Below are 18990 nucleotides of genomic sequence, written 5' to 3' on the forward strand. Positions count from 1 at the left end.
CAGGGCCTCTCTGCAGCAGTCAGGCACGTTTCCCACTTTTTCTCACACTCTGAAATCCACAAGTGAATAGTGGGCATTTCAAAATACCTCTCATTGTATTTTGAAGCTCCAGAAATTAATCTGTACGGTTAAAAATCAAGTCAGAAAATATATTTTGCTGCGACATCCCAAAACGGTTGCAAGTAACGGCTTCATTACACCGTAGCGCGGTGATGCTTGTTTCTGCAGCAAGTAATCCAGTATCTATTGCCTGACTAAGGTTTCATCAGAGGTTTAATTGTCCTGCTCAAATGACATGACGTTCCTTACTGTAACAGCATGGGAAGAAATTTAGGCGCAGAATCCAGCGTTTTAGATTATTAAAAACCTGGGTAAATAGCTGCGCGCAAGGGACGAAGCATTAAAACCACGTCCTTTGGCATCAGGATTCTGCCGGCGTCTCAGCCGCCTTGAGCTGCCTTCCCTCGGCGCTTACCCCACCCGGCCTCCAAATGTCACCGCTCCCCGAGATACCGGGGCCGCCCGTACAGGCCCCGGGGCCGTGCCCGCCGCCCCCCGGGCCTTGCCCCGCCGCCCCCCGGGCCTTGCCCCGCCGCCCCCGGGCCTTGCCCCCGCCGCCCCCCGGGCCTTGCCCCGCCGCCCCCCGGGCCTTGCCCCCGCCGCCCCCGGGCCTGGCCCCCGCCGCCCCCCGGGCCTTGCCCCCGCCGCCCCCCGGGCCGGGCCCCCGCCGCCCCCCGGGCCGGGCCCCGCCGGGCGGGGGACGCGGACGCTGCGCCGGGGCCTCGCGTCTGGATCTGCCGAGCGCAGGCGGGAGGCGCCCAGGGCCCGCACCCGGGGCGGCCGGGCCCGGCTGCGGGGGGGCTGCAGCGAGCGGCGTAATTCAAGCTACAGGTGCGAGCCGGGAGCACTAAAGAAAACCGGGCCTAATCGCCGCCGCTTCTCGGGTTACTGCTACTCGAGAGCTGCAGGGGCCTTTATGGCCACTAATTAATTAACCCTGGCACTGTCCCGGGGGGCGGGTAGCAGAGGCCGCCGCCGGAGCTCGGGTGGCGGGGGGCAGGCGAGGGGGTGCCCGCCCAGCAGCGGCACCCCGCCGCCGGCTGCCGCCCCGAGCCAGGCCCGGGCGCTGAGGGCGCCGGGGAGCCGCGGCCGGGGCCTTTCCTCAGGTAAAAGTCCCGCGGCGGCACGGCCTGAGCGCTCGGGCAGGCTGGCGCTGGGCCGAGCGGCGGCCCCGCTCCTCCTGCCGGCCGCGGCACGGCCCCGGGAGCCCGCCCCGCACCGAGCGCTGCCGCCCCGGGCCCGCCCCCGCGGGGGCAGCCGCATGCGCAGGCGGGGCGGGCCGGGCGGCGAGGCCAGGGCCAGAGGCGGAGCGGGGCGGCGGGCAGCGGGCATGGCGGCGGGCAGGGTGCTGGTGTACGGGGGCAGAGGGGCGCTGGGGTCGCAGTGCGTGCGGTACTTCAAGTCCAGGAACTGGGTAAGCGCCGGGCCGGGGGGCGGCGGCGGCGGCGGCGGCGGCGGCGGAGCCCCGCGGAGGGGAGCGGCGCTGCCCGCCGGGCCGGGGCTCCCGCGGGGCCGGCAGAGCGCCCGGGGCGGCCGCGGGGCAGCGTGCGGGGCTGCGGGCCGCTAACGCGCCGCTAACAGCGCGCCCTTCCCGGCAGTGGGTGGCCAGCATCGACCTGGCGGAGAACGAGGACGCCAGCGCCAGCGTGGTGGTGGCCGCCGCCGACTCCTTCCCCGAGCAGGCCGAGCAGGTGGGTCAGCGGCGGGCGGCCCTCCCCGGGCCGGGCTGTGGAGCTGGCGCCCCCGGCCTCGCTCCCTTCGCCGCCCCTCGCCCGCTGCTGCGCCGGCGGGGGTGGCCCGGCCGCCGGCGGGGGTGGCCCGGCCGCCGGCGAGGAGCCGCCGCTGCGGGGCTGAGGAGCCCGGCGGCTGGCGGTCCCGCTGCCCTGCTGCGAACCCGAAGATCCCAGCTTCTGCTCATCCCTTCGCTTTATTTTTCTAAAATTTTCTTTTAACTGCGTGCACGCATGAACATGCAGAAAGAGCTCGATCTGGGATTGTGGCGTTTCAGCGCATCAAGGCAGTCTTGCATTATTTTTCTCTTGGTGACTTGAAAAGTCGCAGGCTGAATCAGATGAGTATAATGAAGATGGATTAGGACATCTTAAAATGCAGCGATTCTTTCTCATGTCCTAATTCTTAAATGTGTCGCGTGTAGGTAGATGGTACTCAGCACGCAAACCCTAGGCCCCGATGGGACCCCGAAGGAATGCGCTGGTTTCCACAAAGGTAAATATGGGAGAGTCCAGGCTAGCCTAAAATCTGTTTTGCCGCCTTCTCAAGAGATAGGAGTTCTTTTTTTAATTTTAACTTTTGAACCCGTTTCTCTTATTGATAAACTGAATCACTAGCCAATATGTTTTCTCTGTACCTACACAACTCTTAAGGCTTTTAAAGGGTAATATAGAATGTTTGCAATGTATTTTTCAGTGCTGAGCCTTTGTGAAAACCAGTGGATTTTTCATTTTTGTTGAGCGATGAATTGTTTGCTCTTCACTCTGGCAGAGAAAATTCGTAGCCAACAAATTCATTACCAAATGTGAAGTCTTATATTTAAAAGAGAAAAAGATACTGGATAGCTAGAAGTATGCAAACTCAGATTTAGGGGCCAGACTCAAATTCGTGGTTGCGGTCTAGGTAGAAGCAATAAGAAGGTTAATTTTTAGTGTTCATTTCTTGTGCTGTCATCAAAAGTGACACCAGTAGTCCTGGTCAGACCTGGAGTTTCATTTCCCATATTAAACAGCCCCATACCTGGAGAAGAACCTGTCAAAAAGTAAGTCACAAATAAAAACTTTTGTTAACAGGTAAGGGTCGGATCTTTCAGTGCTGCTCAAATCAGTTATTTCCAGTGACATCGCACACTGTACAATCTGACTTGCATCAATCTGACTTTAATCTGTAGTTATCTTTCAACACTGTTATTTTGGTTTGAGTTCATGGATCATAAATGTTAATTTTCTGCAGCTGTTTAAATTGGTTTGTGTTGTGTAACTCAGCTGCAATAACTGGAAAAAAGTAACTTCAAGGCACTCTTGATATTTACTCCTTTACCTTATCAGTCCAGTGTTTTCAATATGTTTTTGTTCTGTGTATTGAAGGTGACAACAGAGGTTGGAAAACTTCTTGGTGAAGAAAAGGTGGATGCAATCTTGTGTGTAGCAGGAGGATGGGCTGGAGGCAGCGCCAAAGCTAAATGTAAGCCTTTGGTACATGCATGCTAGTGAACACATGAAGGAAATCTGAGAGGAATCCTTAAAAATCATGGTAATAAAGATTTTTGAGATCATCTTTCATCCTGAGTCCAGAAGAGGACATGAGCGTAAAAGTATGAAGCAGCTCAGTCGCAGTGCTTCTTAGTGCTTCTCTGAATTTTTGCTCTCTGTTAAATTTGCACAACGCTTGGTATTCTCAGTAATACTTTTTGATGCACCAGTTTTCATCAGAAAAATCTTGATGCAGTTTGTGAAGGAGTTCAGCATTATTATCTATGAACTAACTTTTGCCGAGGTTACCTGTGTCAAGCAAATCGCATAAGATGGTGGCTGGGTAGAAATATCGATGTTGTTTCCTAATTTGTTGCTTCAGTTGCCTCTTGCAGTTCTCGGAGCTATTACTGTGCAATACAGTGTTGGAAGGAGCTGTCTAATGACCTGAGATCGTGCTACGGAAAAAAGCCTTCAGTTTAAAAAAAGCATTGAAACATGTAATATTCAGAATGAAATTTTATACTTTATCCACTCGTGTAGAGATACAAGAAAAAAAAAAAAAACAGACTTGTTTTCTGTCTGGAGTAAGCCTGTTAATGTGTCCTTCCCCACCCCTTCCAGTTTGGACATTACAGGAAAAGATTTATTTTTAAAGAGACAGTATGGACAGGCATACACGCTTATACCACAGTTGCATTATATTAGATAGTTACTGGTGTGCACCGCATTTTAAGTAAGGTAATTTATCATAACCATAATTTATAATGATACTGGTGGGGTAGCAGGTTATCTTGGGAAAGGTGGTTGGCTTATGTCACAGAGTTACTTATGCTTATTCCATATTGTGTTACGGAAATGGTTCTTTCTGAATACCAAAACCTTTGACCAGGATAGTTACTGGATTTTTTTCTTTTCCCATGCAGATATTGATAATAAAAAAAACCCAATGACAAGAGTTCAGATTTTGCTTTCATTTGAAGTTATTGGTGTACCTCCCCCAGCAGGCTGCCGTACCAGAGGTTGCACTCCAGTATGCAGGGGCACTGGAACGCACGCTTGATACAGTGCAGATGCATGCATCTTCGATAGTCCATACCAGTGTGCTACTGTCGGACAGTCAGATTGTTTCTTGGTTTAGGAAATAATCTGGTGATAAGAAATGTTTTTTTGTTCGACTCCTTTATCTCTTGGAGTCTTCTATCTGCATACTAACAGAGCACAGCTCTTTTGCAGCCAGTGAGGAAGTTATGGAAAGAGACAGATCATGCAGGCAAGGTGAGGTGAGGCTAATATGAGGGGTTTGAGATCCTTGACATAGATTGAAGCAACCCCTACAGGAGTTTCAAGAGCTTGGAAATCTTTGAACCATTAGTGGAGAGCTAATGGAACTATCTTGTGTTTGTTGGTTTTTCTCTTTCTGGTTGTGAGAAAGCAGATAGATAACTGTCTAGAATAGATGCTATAGAGCTGGGACTCGGAGCCTGACGAGAAGGGAGATAGGAAGGACATAAATTGATATTTTACCCAACGTGGAAGTAGAAAATGGTAGAAAGCATGTTTTCCTAGTCCTGTTGCATAGTGCTGTTGCGCTCTGTGTGACGGTAAGGTAATCAGAATTTGAAGTCTTCTATCTCCTAGTTAATTTCACTAATTCTCTTCCTAATCAGCTTTATACAAAAACTGTGATCTGATGTGGAAGCAGAGCATTTGGACATCCACTATTGCCAGCCACCTAGCCACAAAACATCTGAAAGAAGGCGGCCTCTTGACTTTGACAGGAGCTCAGGCTGCTTTATCTGGAACTCCAGGTAAAACGCAATGCGTGGTAACCGCTGGGTCATCAGCTGTTACCTCTATCTGTTAGTCTGAGCGTGCTTGTTTGTGAAGCAACGGCTTCACTCCCCAATTTCTTAACATCTAGTACAAACAGAAAATTGCTGCTGAAACACTTCAGGAAAATATAATTTTACAGGTAGCAATACTGAATCTCTTGAAGCTGGAGTGCAAACAGATAGAATCAGTATTTAAATAATATTTGATGTGCATTGGTGAAATGTACTTGCCTAATCTATGATACAGTAAAAAAAGTTTGGAAAATGATGAATAGAAGCACACGGCAAGCTGTAAGCACAGTGCTTAAATAAAGTTAAATCTCTTATCTGTGTTCTGAAAGGCAGAGTCCTTAATTGCCCAATTTTTTCATTGGTGATGACTCGGCTGATTCTGTTAAATGTGCTTGTCCTGTTCATGTTCTGATTCCAGTCTACCTTTGCTTCAGACATAGATAAGCTTGTTGACCTTTGGCTTTGCCCTTCACTAGCTATTTAATATGAACTTTATTGAGTTTTTTCATCTCGCTCCTCACCATGTGGGTCTGCATGGAGGAAGAAATCTGGGAGCAATTTAAAATTTAAAAAAAAAAAAAAAAAGGCACCGACACACAAGCCCACAGGCAGGGAGAGGAAAGTTTTTGAGACAAATACTCTTATTTCCCAATCTTCCATTAGTGTGATGTCAACAATATTTTGACATAGATGCTAAAATTTTAAAACATACTATAAAATTTATGAATATTCCTGAAAGCTGTGTCTAAAACTGTTCAGGAAAAGTATGTTGTATTTTCTAGTTAATGATTTATCTTCTCTGTTTACAGCTGCATCTGGCGTAGTTTGAAGATAAAAGGCTTATTTTATGAGAATAAGTAGATGAATAATTTACTGTCGTCTACTGACTGACCATATACAAATGAAAAAATGTGAACTCTGGCAAACTTTCATGTTGTTTTTTGTTTGGGTGGTTTTGGGAGGTAGAGACCACAACACAGGAATCAAAGTGATTTGCTTTCATGTTTTGAACTAGCTGGTTTCAATGAGTCTGGATTTTTCTGAAGAACACAGCGGTGCTTTGGGCAAACACATGCAACTTATTAACATCAGGAAGAACTGGGAAAGCATTGTTACTCAACTTTTGCAAATATGACTTGTTAGACTGGTTACTACCAGCGGTTATGGAAGGAGCCATCTTTTTCTTGTTTGCTGTTAGCGTGATTTTACTTTTCCTGTGTGAAAATGTGAACTCACATAATGCAAATTGACAAATACTGAGAATTATATAAACAGTTACAGAAGCAGTTGGACAGTGATGGCCAAGAAATGTAGAAAAATGAAAAGGTTTTAAGATGACTTGGAATGTTTGGTTTAGATGGGACAAGAGGGGAATAGGATAGAGATGAAAATAATTTTATTGTAACGATAAAATAAGTCAGGTACTGCTGCCCATGATTCCTCCAAATAAAAATGGCTCTTATACAATATGTCTAATTGAATATAATGGAAACACTTCTACAATGCAAAATTACCTTTCTAACTGTGATACAAAATACTTCCTCAGGAACATTGGAAAGGGGCTGTGTAGTTACACAGATGGGTAGAAAGGCATCCAGTTGTTGTAGACAAAATACATTTATTTTTAATTATGTGCTTAATTTGTGTCTAGACTGCTTGGCAGATACATACCATGACACATCTCAGACCTATAGCACCCTGATTGTCCAGGTCTTGTACCTGACCAGTGTGCCTTACACTCTCATTCCTGTTGCTCTTACGCTGCTAAACAGTGTCTGCCTAGAAAGCAACAGTGTTTAGGAAGAAGTTTGCTTTACCTGCAGGTTATCTAGGAATTTTCTACCATGAGGGGTTTTTTTGTAGTTTTCTCCAAAGGGTCTGTCAGACTTGGGGTGCTGACCAAGTGAATTACAGTTCTGGAGAGAAGTGAGCTGCGTCTGTTTGGGTCCAAACCTGCACATACCTCAGTCATATGATTAAAGTTAATGGATGATTGCCTTATTAATGTCTATGAGCGTCTCCACACTTACTCTATTAGATTTGTAAGGTTAGCCCTGTAGGTCCCATCCTTCAGGGTACATTTGGGTACATTCACTAAACATACTTAACTTGGTAAGCTGGTTATTTCTGTAGTGCTGAGTAAACTGTGTTCTGTGATATCTCCTGGATGTCTAGTAAGAGCTTTTTGGTTTTTTCTTTCTTTCTTTTTTCTTTTAATATGTATGTTTTGGTACGTTTTAAAAGTCTGATTCTGTTCTGGCTGTGGTAAGTGGTCTTAAACTTAATACTCATCAAACAATCTGAGTTTCTGTCAAACTACTGACAATACTGAGAGCTGTTTTGATTGTGCTCTAACTTGCCTGTTTTTAATTGTTAGGGATGATTGGCTATGGCATGGCCAAAGGAGCAGTGCATCAGCTTTGTCAGAGTTTAGCTGGTGCCAATAGTGGCTTGCCATCTGGTTCTGCTGCTGTTGCCATTTTACCGTAAGTGGTTGCATAGTTGCCTGCGTTGTTTTACTTAATTACTGCTGTAACCTAGAGTCACATGGATCTGCTTGCAATGTCCTGTTCACAGTACACAAACAGCTTCTCAGACCTGCTTGCAGTTTCACAGAGAAAGGAAGCATCTTGAATGTATGAACAAAATGATATGCAAGTCACCCCCAAAATTATTAAATTCTATTCTTTTTCCTTTGCCAAAGAGTAGTGGATGTTAGGATTAAAACTCAATTTACTTTGCACCAGTTCAACTGTAGCCATGCATTAATGTGTGTTGTGGGTTGGGTTTTTTTTTTCAGTATAGACAGAACTTTGAAAATGAGGTGCGCTATTCAGCACGGTTTTAGACTGAGCTGTGTGATAATAGTAAAGCAAAGGATTACTTGACAAGTTTTGACTTGGTTAAAGATGCTCCTTCATAAGGTGCTGCATATCTATTTGCTAATCTGCTTGATTTAGTAAAACTAGGTCACTTCGAGGATCTGTGAAAAGAAAAATTTTAGCTTGTATTTGTCACAGCTTTCTTTTTGATGAGGAAAGCTAGTAAAAAGTGGATGGCATAGTAGCTCTTCATTATGTCTAAATTATCAATTCTGCTGCAAAAATTAAACGTATTTTTCTCACCAGGTCCCTATCTAGTTAAGGACCCAAAACTTAAGACTAAAGGGTTTTGTATAGCGATTTGGAACACTACCTGAATTCTCCCTGCTTTGTTTTCCTCATAGACATGCTCTTATGTGCACTTCTTCAGGTCAGAGAGCTACGGCATTAAAAGTGTTTGCATAATTGACACCACCTTCTATAGAGCTTTACAGACAGGCAGATACCAAGATCCCTGGACTTTGGGGCATTCTGCACTTGCATAGTTCTCATGCAAAACTCTGGGTTTGAGTGAATTTTTGACAGAGTAATTATACCTTCGATTGTCAACAGCATCTCAGTGAGGGAGTTGTGAAAAGTTCACCCCCTAATATCATTGTATATAGCGTAAATATGGATCATCAAAGTCAAAGCTTCCTATGCTTGTGCGCTTAATCTCTGCATTTGCAGCTGGCATGAGGCCGTTCGAAAGCATGGACGTAGTGCATATGTGCTGTGCAGTACATGTGAACAAGCGTATTGCTGCCCTTCCCTGTCTGCTTGAGAGAGACGGGAAGGGAGCTGTGGGCTAAGTGATTGCCCTAATGGGCTGGATGTTGTTAGCGAGCCAGGAAGGTGAGGGGTTATAGGTTGGAGCCTTTGATATACATTGAAACTGATGGCTATATGCTGTTAACACATGTAGAGGGTGCAAGGAAAATCCATACCATGTGGTATAGAAGTCAAGCATATCTTACAGCAATGAATAGAAGCAGGTGGTGCTCATCAGAAACATGATGTATAAATAAAATGCTTATCTTTTTTAATCACAGGGTTACCTTAGATACACCAGCAAACAGGAAGTCAATGCCTGACGCAGATTTCAGCTCCTGGACACCCTTAGAATTCATTGCTGAGTGAGTATCCGTGTGATAACGAAGCATTTCCTCACTGTCCTCTTGCTGCTGCATCTTATTGCATGTTCTTTCTAAATAGCTGTCTTGGATTTGGGTGGGCTTTTTTCCTCCATCATCCCCTCATTGTGTATGTTTCTAAATCACTTTGGGTTTATTGCACAGGCTTCTTAACTGGAGAAGATTAGCCCAACTCCGTCAATTTCGGCATCTCTACACCATTTACTCCTTCTCACCCTGTTTTATCCACTTATTTTAAAACAGAACCTTTTGTGACTGGATAACAGGAAAGAATAGACCAAACTCAGGGAGTCTAATCCAGGTGATAACTACAGGAGGGAAGACTGAACTGGTTGCAGCACATCTTTGATGTCAGTCACTTAAGATGGTGGAACTTCAGCAAAGGAGAAGCTGTGGAAAATCTGTCTGCCAGTATAACTTGGATGGTCTTCTGTATCCTGTGGTTGCAGTTATGTCATTAGTGGAACCAGATTTCAAGTAGAAGTTCTGTGCTGTCAGTTGTGAGCTATCGGCATTTGTTTACCAACAAGTATCAAGTATTTGTCCCTAAATGAAAGCTGCAGGCTTTGAAGTCTGTAGATGTCCTAATTCTGAGCATTGTATGTCAACTTACCTGCTTTCTCTGAAATAGGAATTGTGCTTAATTATGTCATGTAATCGCATCTATAATGGATGGATTTTTTTCTCAGTCAGTAAGTGTTTCTGGCAACTTACTGTGAATCTTTCAGCAGACTGTCTGTCTTTTTCTGTCTGAGAATGTAACCTTGCCCTGTGTATTATGTTGGCTGTAATTACAGGAAACATTACAGTCATATACAGTGTCCTAGTCTCATAACATTTTTTTTGTGAATGTTCTGCTTGAGTTAATGGAACTGTATAGAGATTACTCACCTGAGGAGGAGTTCCCAGTTTGCCTTACAGTTTATAAGCTGCTAGCGGGCCTACAGTTGTAGGATAAAACAGTCGTTCTGCCAAATGATTAGTACGGCTTTGTGTTAGTCATGATGGTTCTTTACTTTATTTGAAAAAGCAAAGTGCTATAAAGAAGGACTAGAAAAAGCATATGGACACTTCTATTTGAATATGGAACTCTTTGTGCTAAATAAGTGTGTATTGTTTTCTGTACTGGGCTGTCTCCATCACTGCAATCCAAATATTTGGATAACATTTTAATCACTTTTAGCTTAATTTGCAGTTCAGTTATGGCAAAGGACTTGATTTTTTTATTTACACCCTTCTGATGATGCTGTGTAAAATACATTTCTGTGGCAGAGGCGCAGAAGAGCTGCTAGCCATGCCTAGAGGCAGGCTTTCAGCTGGAGCAAATGTTTTTTTTAATCCAGCTACATTATTTGGAAATACAGCTTGGTTGCAGAGTGAAAGTATTGCCTATTCTGAGCATAGGCTTACGTGGAATCAGTACTGTCAGGTTTTTTTGAATATCTTGCAAACAATTGAACACACAAAGTTGTATGTACTTTCCCTCTATGCACTTTTTTATAAATTAACTTCAGGGTTGTGTTGGGGAAGGATTTACTGCCATGAGTCGGGAAACCTTTCTCCTCTTCACACTAGGAAAAGCTCACATGTGCCCATGTCACTGTTAACATGGTCATATGGCTGCACAATTGCCTTTTTTGGTGTATATGACTGTCCCTTTACTCATGTTGTTCTGCTGGATGCAAAGGTGTAGAGGGGAATTTTTATGTCCTGTCAAACTAGTCAAGAACTGTCAATTCATGATGCTGCTTTTGATTTTAAATGGAAGACTCACAGCCATACTGCTTGGCCAGCAATTTCTGCAGGCTAAGAGTACAAACAAAAACTGCAAGGTACTGATAAGGAATGAAACACTGAGGTGTTACTCGATTATTCTGGCAAAGGGAAGAGCTATTGTACTACAAGCTTACATGATTTGAAGGCTTCCCTTTGCCAAGCTAGCTGAATTTTCAAGTTGCTGTGCTGTGTCTTTTTGCAAACATCTGTTGTATTGTGTTTTGGAAGCTCCCTGAAGAGCAGATCAGACTCTTGAATGGTGAAGGGAGCACAGCTGGGATTCCAGATGTGCATTTCTGCAGCCGTATAAGAGCACAGGGCCAGGGACCTAGCAGGCTGTATGGCTCATGGATATTTTTACAGAACTCGCTGTGGCAGAAGATGATGACACAGCAAATGGGACTAAGAAGAGCAGAGAATCTTTCATTCGCTAAGGGCTACAGGGGCTTTTCAGCCATCTTTTATAGATAATGTGCACATACCTGGACCTTAATATTATTAATAACCTGGTGAAAAAGGCAAAGGGCTGGTCACTGGTCAGGTGGAATTAAGTTGAAGGTTGTGCCTAACCAACCCTGAGATTATACAGGAGGAAAGAGGGAAACCAGGTTTAAATTTTGGTAGAGAACAAAAGGTCAGAAAAATGACATTGAGGTGTAATCCATGCATTTCAGAAGCTAGGCTGATTCCTTCTTTGCTAGAAAGACCTGATGGTCCTGGTAGGAAAACCTGAGGCAAATCTGTGGCTCTGACCTAGATGCCTCAGGTATGCTCTGCCAGCATCAACGAGAGTGAGAGCCCCAAACACAGGGGAGGTGTCTACGCGGTGCGAAGGAGAGGGTCACTAAGCTTGTGGAGACCTAACCGGGGCAGTTGTCTCCCTCCACGTCATATTGCATGACTGCGCCAGCGCGGGTCTAGAAGCAGAACAGCTGTGTCAGGACAGCGTTGAACATGAAGCAGTGCCACCAGTCCCTGTGCTGCTGTACGTGTGCAGCTCCAGCTCCAGCGCCGGTTTTCAAGGCCTCACAGGGGTCTGCTCTGCGTATTCTGGCTGCTGCTCTCACCCAGCTCATTAAATGAAAGGCTACGGTTGTTGTAAGACAGAGTAGCTCTATAAGCGCACGAGATGGCAGAAATCCATGTTGAATGGAGTGTGAATGTAGTAACAGGAACATTGTCCTCAGCTGAGCTTTCCTTCTTCCTCTCCTGCTTGAAGGGGAAGAATGGCAGAAAACATGAGCAATTTCTCCGATCCATAAAAGGCGTCTGCCCCAGTGTCCTCATTCAACTTGTACTGGTGCCTACTGGATAAGAAGTGGTAATATAGCTATTGGAAAAAAACAGTATGTTGACTGTAGCAATATAAAAGTGGTGAAATACGCTGACTGTGGAACAGTGAATAGTGTTAAAACATAATTGTGAATGGAGGACTACTGACTGGATTATTTCATCAGTTGCAGGTATGAGTGGAAAGACATGAAAATGGCATTGTTGAAGCTTGAGAGTGAGAATGAAGGTCTTGGCAAGTGTATGTCAAGCTTGCTGCTGGAGATGAGAGAGCGAGCCTGGGGAGTTTGATGGAAAAGAGACTTTATATGACCAGTTTCATCCTGTGTCTCTACAAACTTTAATTTTTTAAAAAATTTTTAATTTAAGGAATGTGGTATTTATTCATTTCTTAAATATATTAAGCAGCTGAATTTACCATTTTTTTATTTAGGACTATATAACTGGTGTCATATTAAAAAATTCACATGCACAGATCCAATTTAGTAAGGCATTTTCCTAAGCAACCTTTTGAAGATGCATACTATTGTTTACTAAAGAAAGAGATCAGTGAGGTCTGGGGCGAAATAAAACACAAATCGTGCCATGCAGATCAGTTCCGCTCTTCTGCTCTAACCCATTTGTGCTTAGCATTCTGGTTTTTACAGGAGCAGCAGTCTACCCCTTGTTCTTAGAAAAGGGGTGTTTCCAGACCTGAGACAATGTGTCTTTGAAAAGATGATGCAATTACATTGTACCTCTATACAAGTATAGGTGCAATTACACCAAACTGGGGCGGCTGTTACACATAGCATCAGATACAAACATGCAGAGACAAAATACATCTTTGCCAGAATGCCATGGCAGCAGGGGCAGGTCCATTTTGTATGAATATTTTTTTCTCCTACAGATTTACAAAAAGTAGATTTTAATAAAGCACAAATAAGTATAAAAAAGACTTGTACGGAAGAATATCAGTAGTATCATTACAAATCCAATGACCACCAAATACTGGGCAAGAAGCTGTTTTCAACATTTCAGGCTGTGGTGGGTTGACCCTGGCTGGATGCCAAGTGCCCACCAAAGCTGCTCTGTCACTCCCCTCCTCAGCTGGACAGGGGAGAGAAAATATAACAAAAAAGCTCCTGGGTTGAGGTAAGGAGAGGGAGAGTTCACTCACCAATTACCATCACAGACAACACAGGCTCAACTTGGGGAAATTAGCTTAATTTATTACCAGTCAAATCAGAGTAGGGTAGTGAGAAATAAACCCAAATCTTAAAACACCTTCCCCCCGTCCTTCCCTTGTTCCCGGGCTCAACTTCAGTCCCGATTTCTCTACTTCCTCCCCTCGAGTGGCACAGGGGGACAGGGAATGAGGGTTGTGGTCAGTTCATCACACGATGACTCTGCTGCTCCTTCCTCCTCAGGGGAGGACTCCTCACACTCTTCCCCTGCTCCAGTGTGGGGTCCCACCCATGGGAGACAGCCCTCCATGAACTTCTCCCACGTGGGTCCTTCCCACGGGCTGCAGTTCTTCAGGAACTGCTCCAGTGTGGGTCCCTTCCATGGGGTGCAGTCCTTCAGGAGCAGCCTGCTCCAGTGTGAGTCCCCCACGGGGTCACAAGTCCTGCCAGCAAACCTGCTCCAGTGTGGGCTCCTCTCTCTCCACGGGTCCACAGGTCCTGCCAGGAGCCTGCTCCAGCAGGAGCTTCCCATGGGGTCACAGCCTCCTTCGGGTATCCACCTGCTCTGGCATGGGGTCCTCCATGGGCTGCAGGTGGGTATCTGTTTCACTGTGGACCTCCATGGGCTGCAGGGGCACAGCTGCCTCACCATGGTCTCCACCACGGGCTGCAGGGGAATCTCTGCTCCGGTGCCTGGAGCACCTCCTCCCCCTCCTGCTTCACTGACCTTGGTGTCTGCAGAGTTGTTCCTCACATATTCTCACTCCTCTCTCCGGCTGCAGTTTGTGTCCTGTTGCTTTGGGTTTTGTTTTCCCCCCTTCTTAAATATGTTATCCCAGAGGTGTTATCACTGTTGCTGATGGGCTCGGCCTTGGCCAGCAGTGGGTCTGTCTCGGAGCCGGCTGGCATTGGCTCTATTGGACATGGGGGCAGTTTCTGGCAGCTTCTCACAGCAGCCACCCATGTTGCCCCTCCCCGCTACCAAAACCCTGCCACACAAACGCAATACACAGGTGTAAGTGGGTGAGAACCTGAGCTGCTGTTGAGACTGAGTTTGCCATCCTGTGCAGCCTGACCCATGTACGGTCCTGTTGCTTTGCAGAACCTTTGGTTCATTGCAGGACTGAGTCTGAAATGTTTTCAGATTTCACTATGAAGTGAAATTCACGTATTTTAGCAACAGGTTTAATTAGTCTTTGAAAGTAATATTTTTATGGGAAAATTAGTTTTCTACCAATTAGCTAATAACAATCACCGCAAAGTGAAGATTTAAAATGATGCTCTGCACCCAAGGAAAACAGATGCACTGTAAATGCAATGGAATGGTTTCCAAATATGATGGTAGCTGAGTCATTCAGCAGTTGCAGTTCTACATTAACCCAAAAGTGCAGTTTGAAACCCTTTGTTGAAATAATTAATTATGCTAAACAAGCACGATCTTTTTTTTATAGGGGAAAGAAAACAACCACCACACCAAAAAGTAACTTTTATTATCTTGTTTCTTCTTCTTTGTGTTGGCTCACTGGAAGAAAACAGATGGGGACTGTAATAGCATGCGGAGATGCTCCAGACTAACCCTTGTAGTGTTGAACAAGGTAAGAAGTAGGCAGACATCTGAAAAGCATTGCAGAAGTTAATAGCAAATGTCACTTGAGATTTAGATCCCTGTCAGACACTGTCATTCTTGTACTTCTGAAACACTATGTTCTAAAGGATTTGCTTTATAAATACGGCCAGTCCCAACACGGTCTGTGAGGACTCTGGGGGTATGATCACAGACTCCCACAGCTGCGTTGAGGCTGATCTTCAGGAATGCCAGTAGAGGGCAGAGACTTCCAATACATTGGGGAGATTTCTCTACTGCTAGGATTATGTACTATGTTCTTTTTGGCAGCGAGGATTTTAATTGTGCCACAGCCTCTACTAAGAGGCTCATTCTCCTTTCTTGCTTTATTGCCCGCAATCCAAGCTTTGTGGCCTTTCCTACACCAAATACATGCAGCCTGTTATGTATACCAGTTCCAGAAACTGTTCCATCTGCTTCAAAGAAAACAAAACAAAAACCAGCAACAAGAAACAACAAACACCACCACCACCACAAAAAAAAAAAAAAAAAAAAAGGCAACAAAAAAACCCAAGCCAGGGCTGTGAAGGGAGTCCCACAGCAGGGTGTAGGATTACTATTGACATGTTATCGCAAGTGGATCATCGATCAATATTCTGTTGCACAGCTCTAAGGGCTTGGACACAACAGGAAAGGAAATGGGTTATTTAACTTCTGTACTGCACATAAGGATTATAAGAATTTCCTAACCCAACCAAAATAACCAGCATCTATTCAGAACCAGACTAGTATTAACAAAGAGATGGAATTTGGAGACATAAAAATTAATTACTATGTGGTTTTGAATGTGAAAGTTTTAACTCCTTTGCCTGTGAAATGAAGGAACAGATAATATTTTTAAAAGTGTTATTTAGGAGGGAACAAGAAGTAGCAAGCCACATGACTGTCATTTCTATAGTTTAATATTCATTATCCAGTGCCTCCTGTAGATATGAACTACACGACTAATCACAGTATTTTCCTTGTATGAACTTCCTCTTAAATACTGTTATTAAGTATGTATTAGGGCATTCTTACAAATGAAAAGTATAGAAAAACCTTAAGATTGAAGCCCCTGGTATCTGTTCCTGCTTCAGCTACTGGTCTACTGGAAGACTTTGAATACATCTCTGCATCCATGCCTCATATCCCAAATATATATGAGACCATGTAAAGTGCTTTGAGATCTACTGATGAAAATCAGAACATATGAATGAAATACAATTATCTTTCTGTGAGTGCAATACTAGAAGCTAAAAATACCTCTTTTGTCATCCATCTCATTGAAATTAATGTAAAATTGTGACCACAAGCCAAAATCGTATAACTTTGCTACCAGTCATATTCAGTGATTTGCAAAAGAAGTACTATGCCAAAGATTACCTCAGCCAGGTAATCTGGATGTCACTTACCTGTGTATCTGGTAGTACATAGGGGTAGTTTCTATCCAGCACAACAGGCATTAATTTTTCATGACTATCACAGCTGGAATTTAAAAATACAGTGTTGGTTTTAATTTTGAACAAACCAATTACTCTTTCTACCAATGTATCCTTACATCTTAGTGAGACAGGGCTGAGGTAGTAATCCAGATGGGCTCCATATTAGATTTTGGATCCACATGAGTTAGCGTGACGGTTAGCTTTTTTATTTAAGCCTATACGCAAACATCACCTGGAAGAAAAGAGTCTCTCTGACCCCCAAGAAGCTATTTTTTCCAAATTACTAAGATCCTTCTCATATGCTCAGACTCCCAGATTTTTCTCCATCCTCCATGTGAAGAATGACCAGAATCTTAAAATGCCAGGTGCTAGTTACTGAATTCAGTGCATGTTATGCTGGACAGCAAGGCTTAGCTATGTATGTCTAAAACAAGTGCCTTATTCATACAGTATCACACTAATCAAATGAAGCCATTGGTGTTAATGACCTGCTTTATCCACGTTACCTGATAAATAGGTTTAACTCGACTAATTTTTGTGACTAACAGGTTTTCTTTCTCCTTACAACCCCCCCAACTTCCTGTTTGCAAATTTAGGCCTATCTTCAACCAAAGTGTCACCCTGCACACCTTTACAACACCTGTATAGCCAGCCTGTAGGGAAACCACGCTATTAGTAATGTGAGCCTACACAGACGCGTAAAAACTTGTGTCCTCCCCAGTCCCAGCTTCCCTTATTTCCCTGTGGATTACAGTCTCTCAGCCCAAATTTTCGGACAGGCGTCAGGCAGCGTGGGGGGTTGAGGTGCTGCGTGCCTCATGGTTTTCTGCTCCACTTTGCCCGCTGGTTTTCCTACTCCTCTGTTCTTGGTGCCCCGCCCCGGCGTGGGACATCCCTGAGGGGCTGTGGCTGCTGCCATGTTGTGGGGCGTCCGCGGACCCCTCGGGGGTGCCCCTGCGGCCGCAGTCCCTCGGGGCGTCCCACAGCCCCCCCCAAATGCACGTACCCCCTTTCGGCAGGCAACAAGCCCCCCCGAGGCTGTCCCCAGGCTGCCACCAGCGCCCTTCTTAAATAACTTCCATCCAGGGCCCCCCGTGCTCCCTGGCTCGCCATGGCTTTGGTGCACCAGGCGTCCGTCCCCATGGCTGTCTGAGCTGGACAGAGCTGGTTCTGTCCTCACAGGGCACCGGGAAGCCCCCGCGACTCCCAGCTCCCTGTCGCCTGTTGCGAGGGCGAGCAGGGAAAAATACCGTGGGCAAGGGTCGGAAAAGAACCAGCTCGGGAGGAAAAGGGGATAAACCAGGTGAGTTTGCGTTGGGCTTTTGCCACCGTGCCACGGGGTGGGTTGAAGGGCTGGTCTGGTGTGACGGCAGGCACGCACCATGCTGCTGCGCTGCAGGGGTTTTCTCTCCATTGAGCCGGTGGAGAAAAAGAGCGTAAGTCACGCTTAGCACACAAACATCTTGAATATTGCAGAAAAAAGCATGAAGATCAAGTGGAAGATACATGAGGGGGCAGGGCAAGGACGTGCTATTCATAGAATCGTTTAGGTTGGAAAAGACCTTTAAGATCATCCAGTCCGACCATTAACCCACACTACCAAGTCCACTCTAAACCAGTCAAGGGTAGACTAGACTGAACCATGTCCCCAAGTGCCACATCTACCCGTTTTTTGAACACAACCCGTTTTTTGAACACAATATTCTCATCGAGGACGTATCAGATATTAAACTGATAAAAACAGATACTACAATTGATCTTAGCCAAAAGGCCGAGAAGCGATTAGTGACGTAAGAACTGTTTAGCTGGCATGCAGTCATGTATTCACCTAAAACCTTTTTTCCTTAGCATCTGTTAGGCAGGGCCAAGCAGCGTTTGCCCTCACAGTCACCAGGTGGTCTGAGGTGCTGCCTTCCAGCCTGCTGCTCCCCGGGCGCGGGTGCAGGGGCGGCCCTGTGGCGTACCCGGGTACCTGGCTTCTGTAGCAGCTGGTCACAAGGGTTAAATAAATACGCTAATTCAAAGCCACAGAGGTCGATGAAAGAGAGTAAGAGTTGAATTTTCAGACAAGGTAATAGCTAATTCTTTCACGAGGGTCTGATACCTTTTGAGATACTGTTTAAAATTGGAATAAAACAGGAATTGTCACACTCCAGGTGCCCACTATTCACTTCCAGCGAGGGCTGAATTTTCAAGTTACTATCTTCTCCTTAACCCTTGTGCTTTTAGTTAGTAACTTCCCAAAAACACTGGACTTCAGGTAAGGGGATACACCTCCTGTTTTTCTGACTTCTGGTTTTGCAGTTAGGTCGTTGAAGTCAGTACTTTCTATTCAGAAAGAGATACTAGGTGCATCTGCTGTTAGATACATCTGCTACAACAAAATTACTTGGGCAAGCACCTTCAGGATTAAGGCTTTCTAAAAGCTGTAGCAAATTTGAGTTACATTCCACCATTTAATGCATTAATTTCACCTGAACTGTAGTCAACAGGGAACAAATGAAAACAGAGCAATTGCTTTGTGCACGGCTCCATTCTGTGGACTTCATGCAGAGACTCTGAATGCAGCTAAACATGTCATGATTAGG

General features: G+C 45.2%; 1 protein-coding gene and 1 pseudogene across 1 annotated transcript; one reads left to right on the top strand and one right to left on the bottom strand.

Annotated features, from left to right (window-relative positions):
- The first annotated feature begins 1390 nt into the window (after positions 1 to 1390).
- On the top strand, positions 1391 to 9932 carry QDPR (quinoid dihydropteridine reductase). Its single transcript, XM_075709867.1, has 7 exons — positions 1391 to 1474; positions 1659 to 1751; positions 3159 to 3255; positions 4934 to 5074; positions 7488 to 7596; positions 9024 to 9107; positions 9369 to 9932. Exons 1-7 carry the CDS (start codon positions 1391 to 1393, stop codon positions 9472 to 9474), a joined length of 714 nt encoding a protein of 237 aa, XP_075565982.1. The 3' UTR covers positions 9475 to 9932.
- An 8150-nt stretch (positions 9933 to 18082) lies between these two features.
- LOC142593506 (U2 spliceosomal RNA) lies at positions 18083 to 18185 on the bottom strand (annotated as a pseudogene).
- Positions 18186 to 18990: the final 805 nt, after the last annotated feature.

This window comes from Pelecanus crispus, chromosome 4 (genome assembly GCF_030463565.1).
Source record: "Pelecanus crispus isolate bPelCri1 chromosome 4, bPelCri1.pri, whole genome shotgun sequence".
Classification (NCBI taxonomy): Eukaryota; Metazoa; Chordata; class Aves; order Pelecaniformes; family Pelecanidae; genus Pelecanus; species Pelecanus crispus.

Bases quoted from the DNA above. Each gene is read 5' to 3' on its own strand.
- QDPR (XM_075709867.1), top strand. From the start codon at position 1,391: ATGGCGGCGGGCAGGGTGCTGGTGTACGGGGGCAGAGGGGCGCTGGGG. The intron at 3,256-4,933 runs GTAAGCCTTTGG...CTTCCTAATCAG, and splicing joins AGGCAGCGCCAAAGCTAAAT to CTTTATACAAAAACTGTGAT. The intron at 7,597-9,023 runs GTAAGTGGTTGC...TTTTAATCACAG, and splicing joins GCTGCTGTTGCCATTTTACC to GGTTACCTTAGATACACCAG.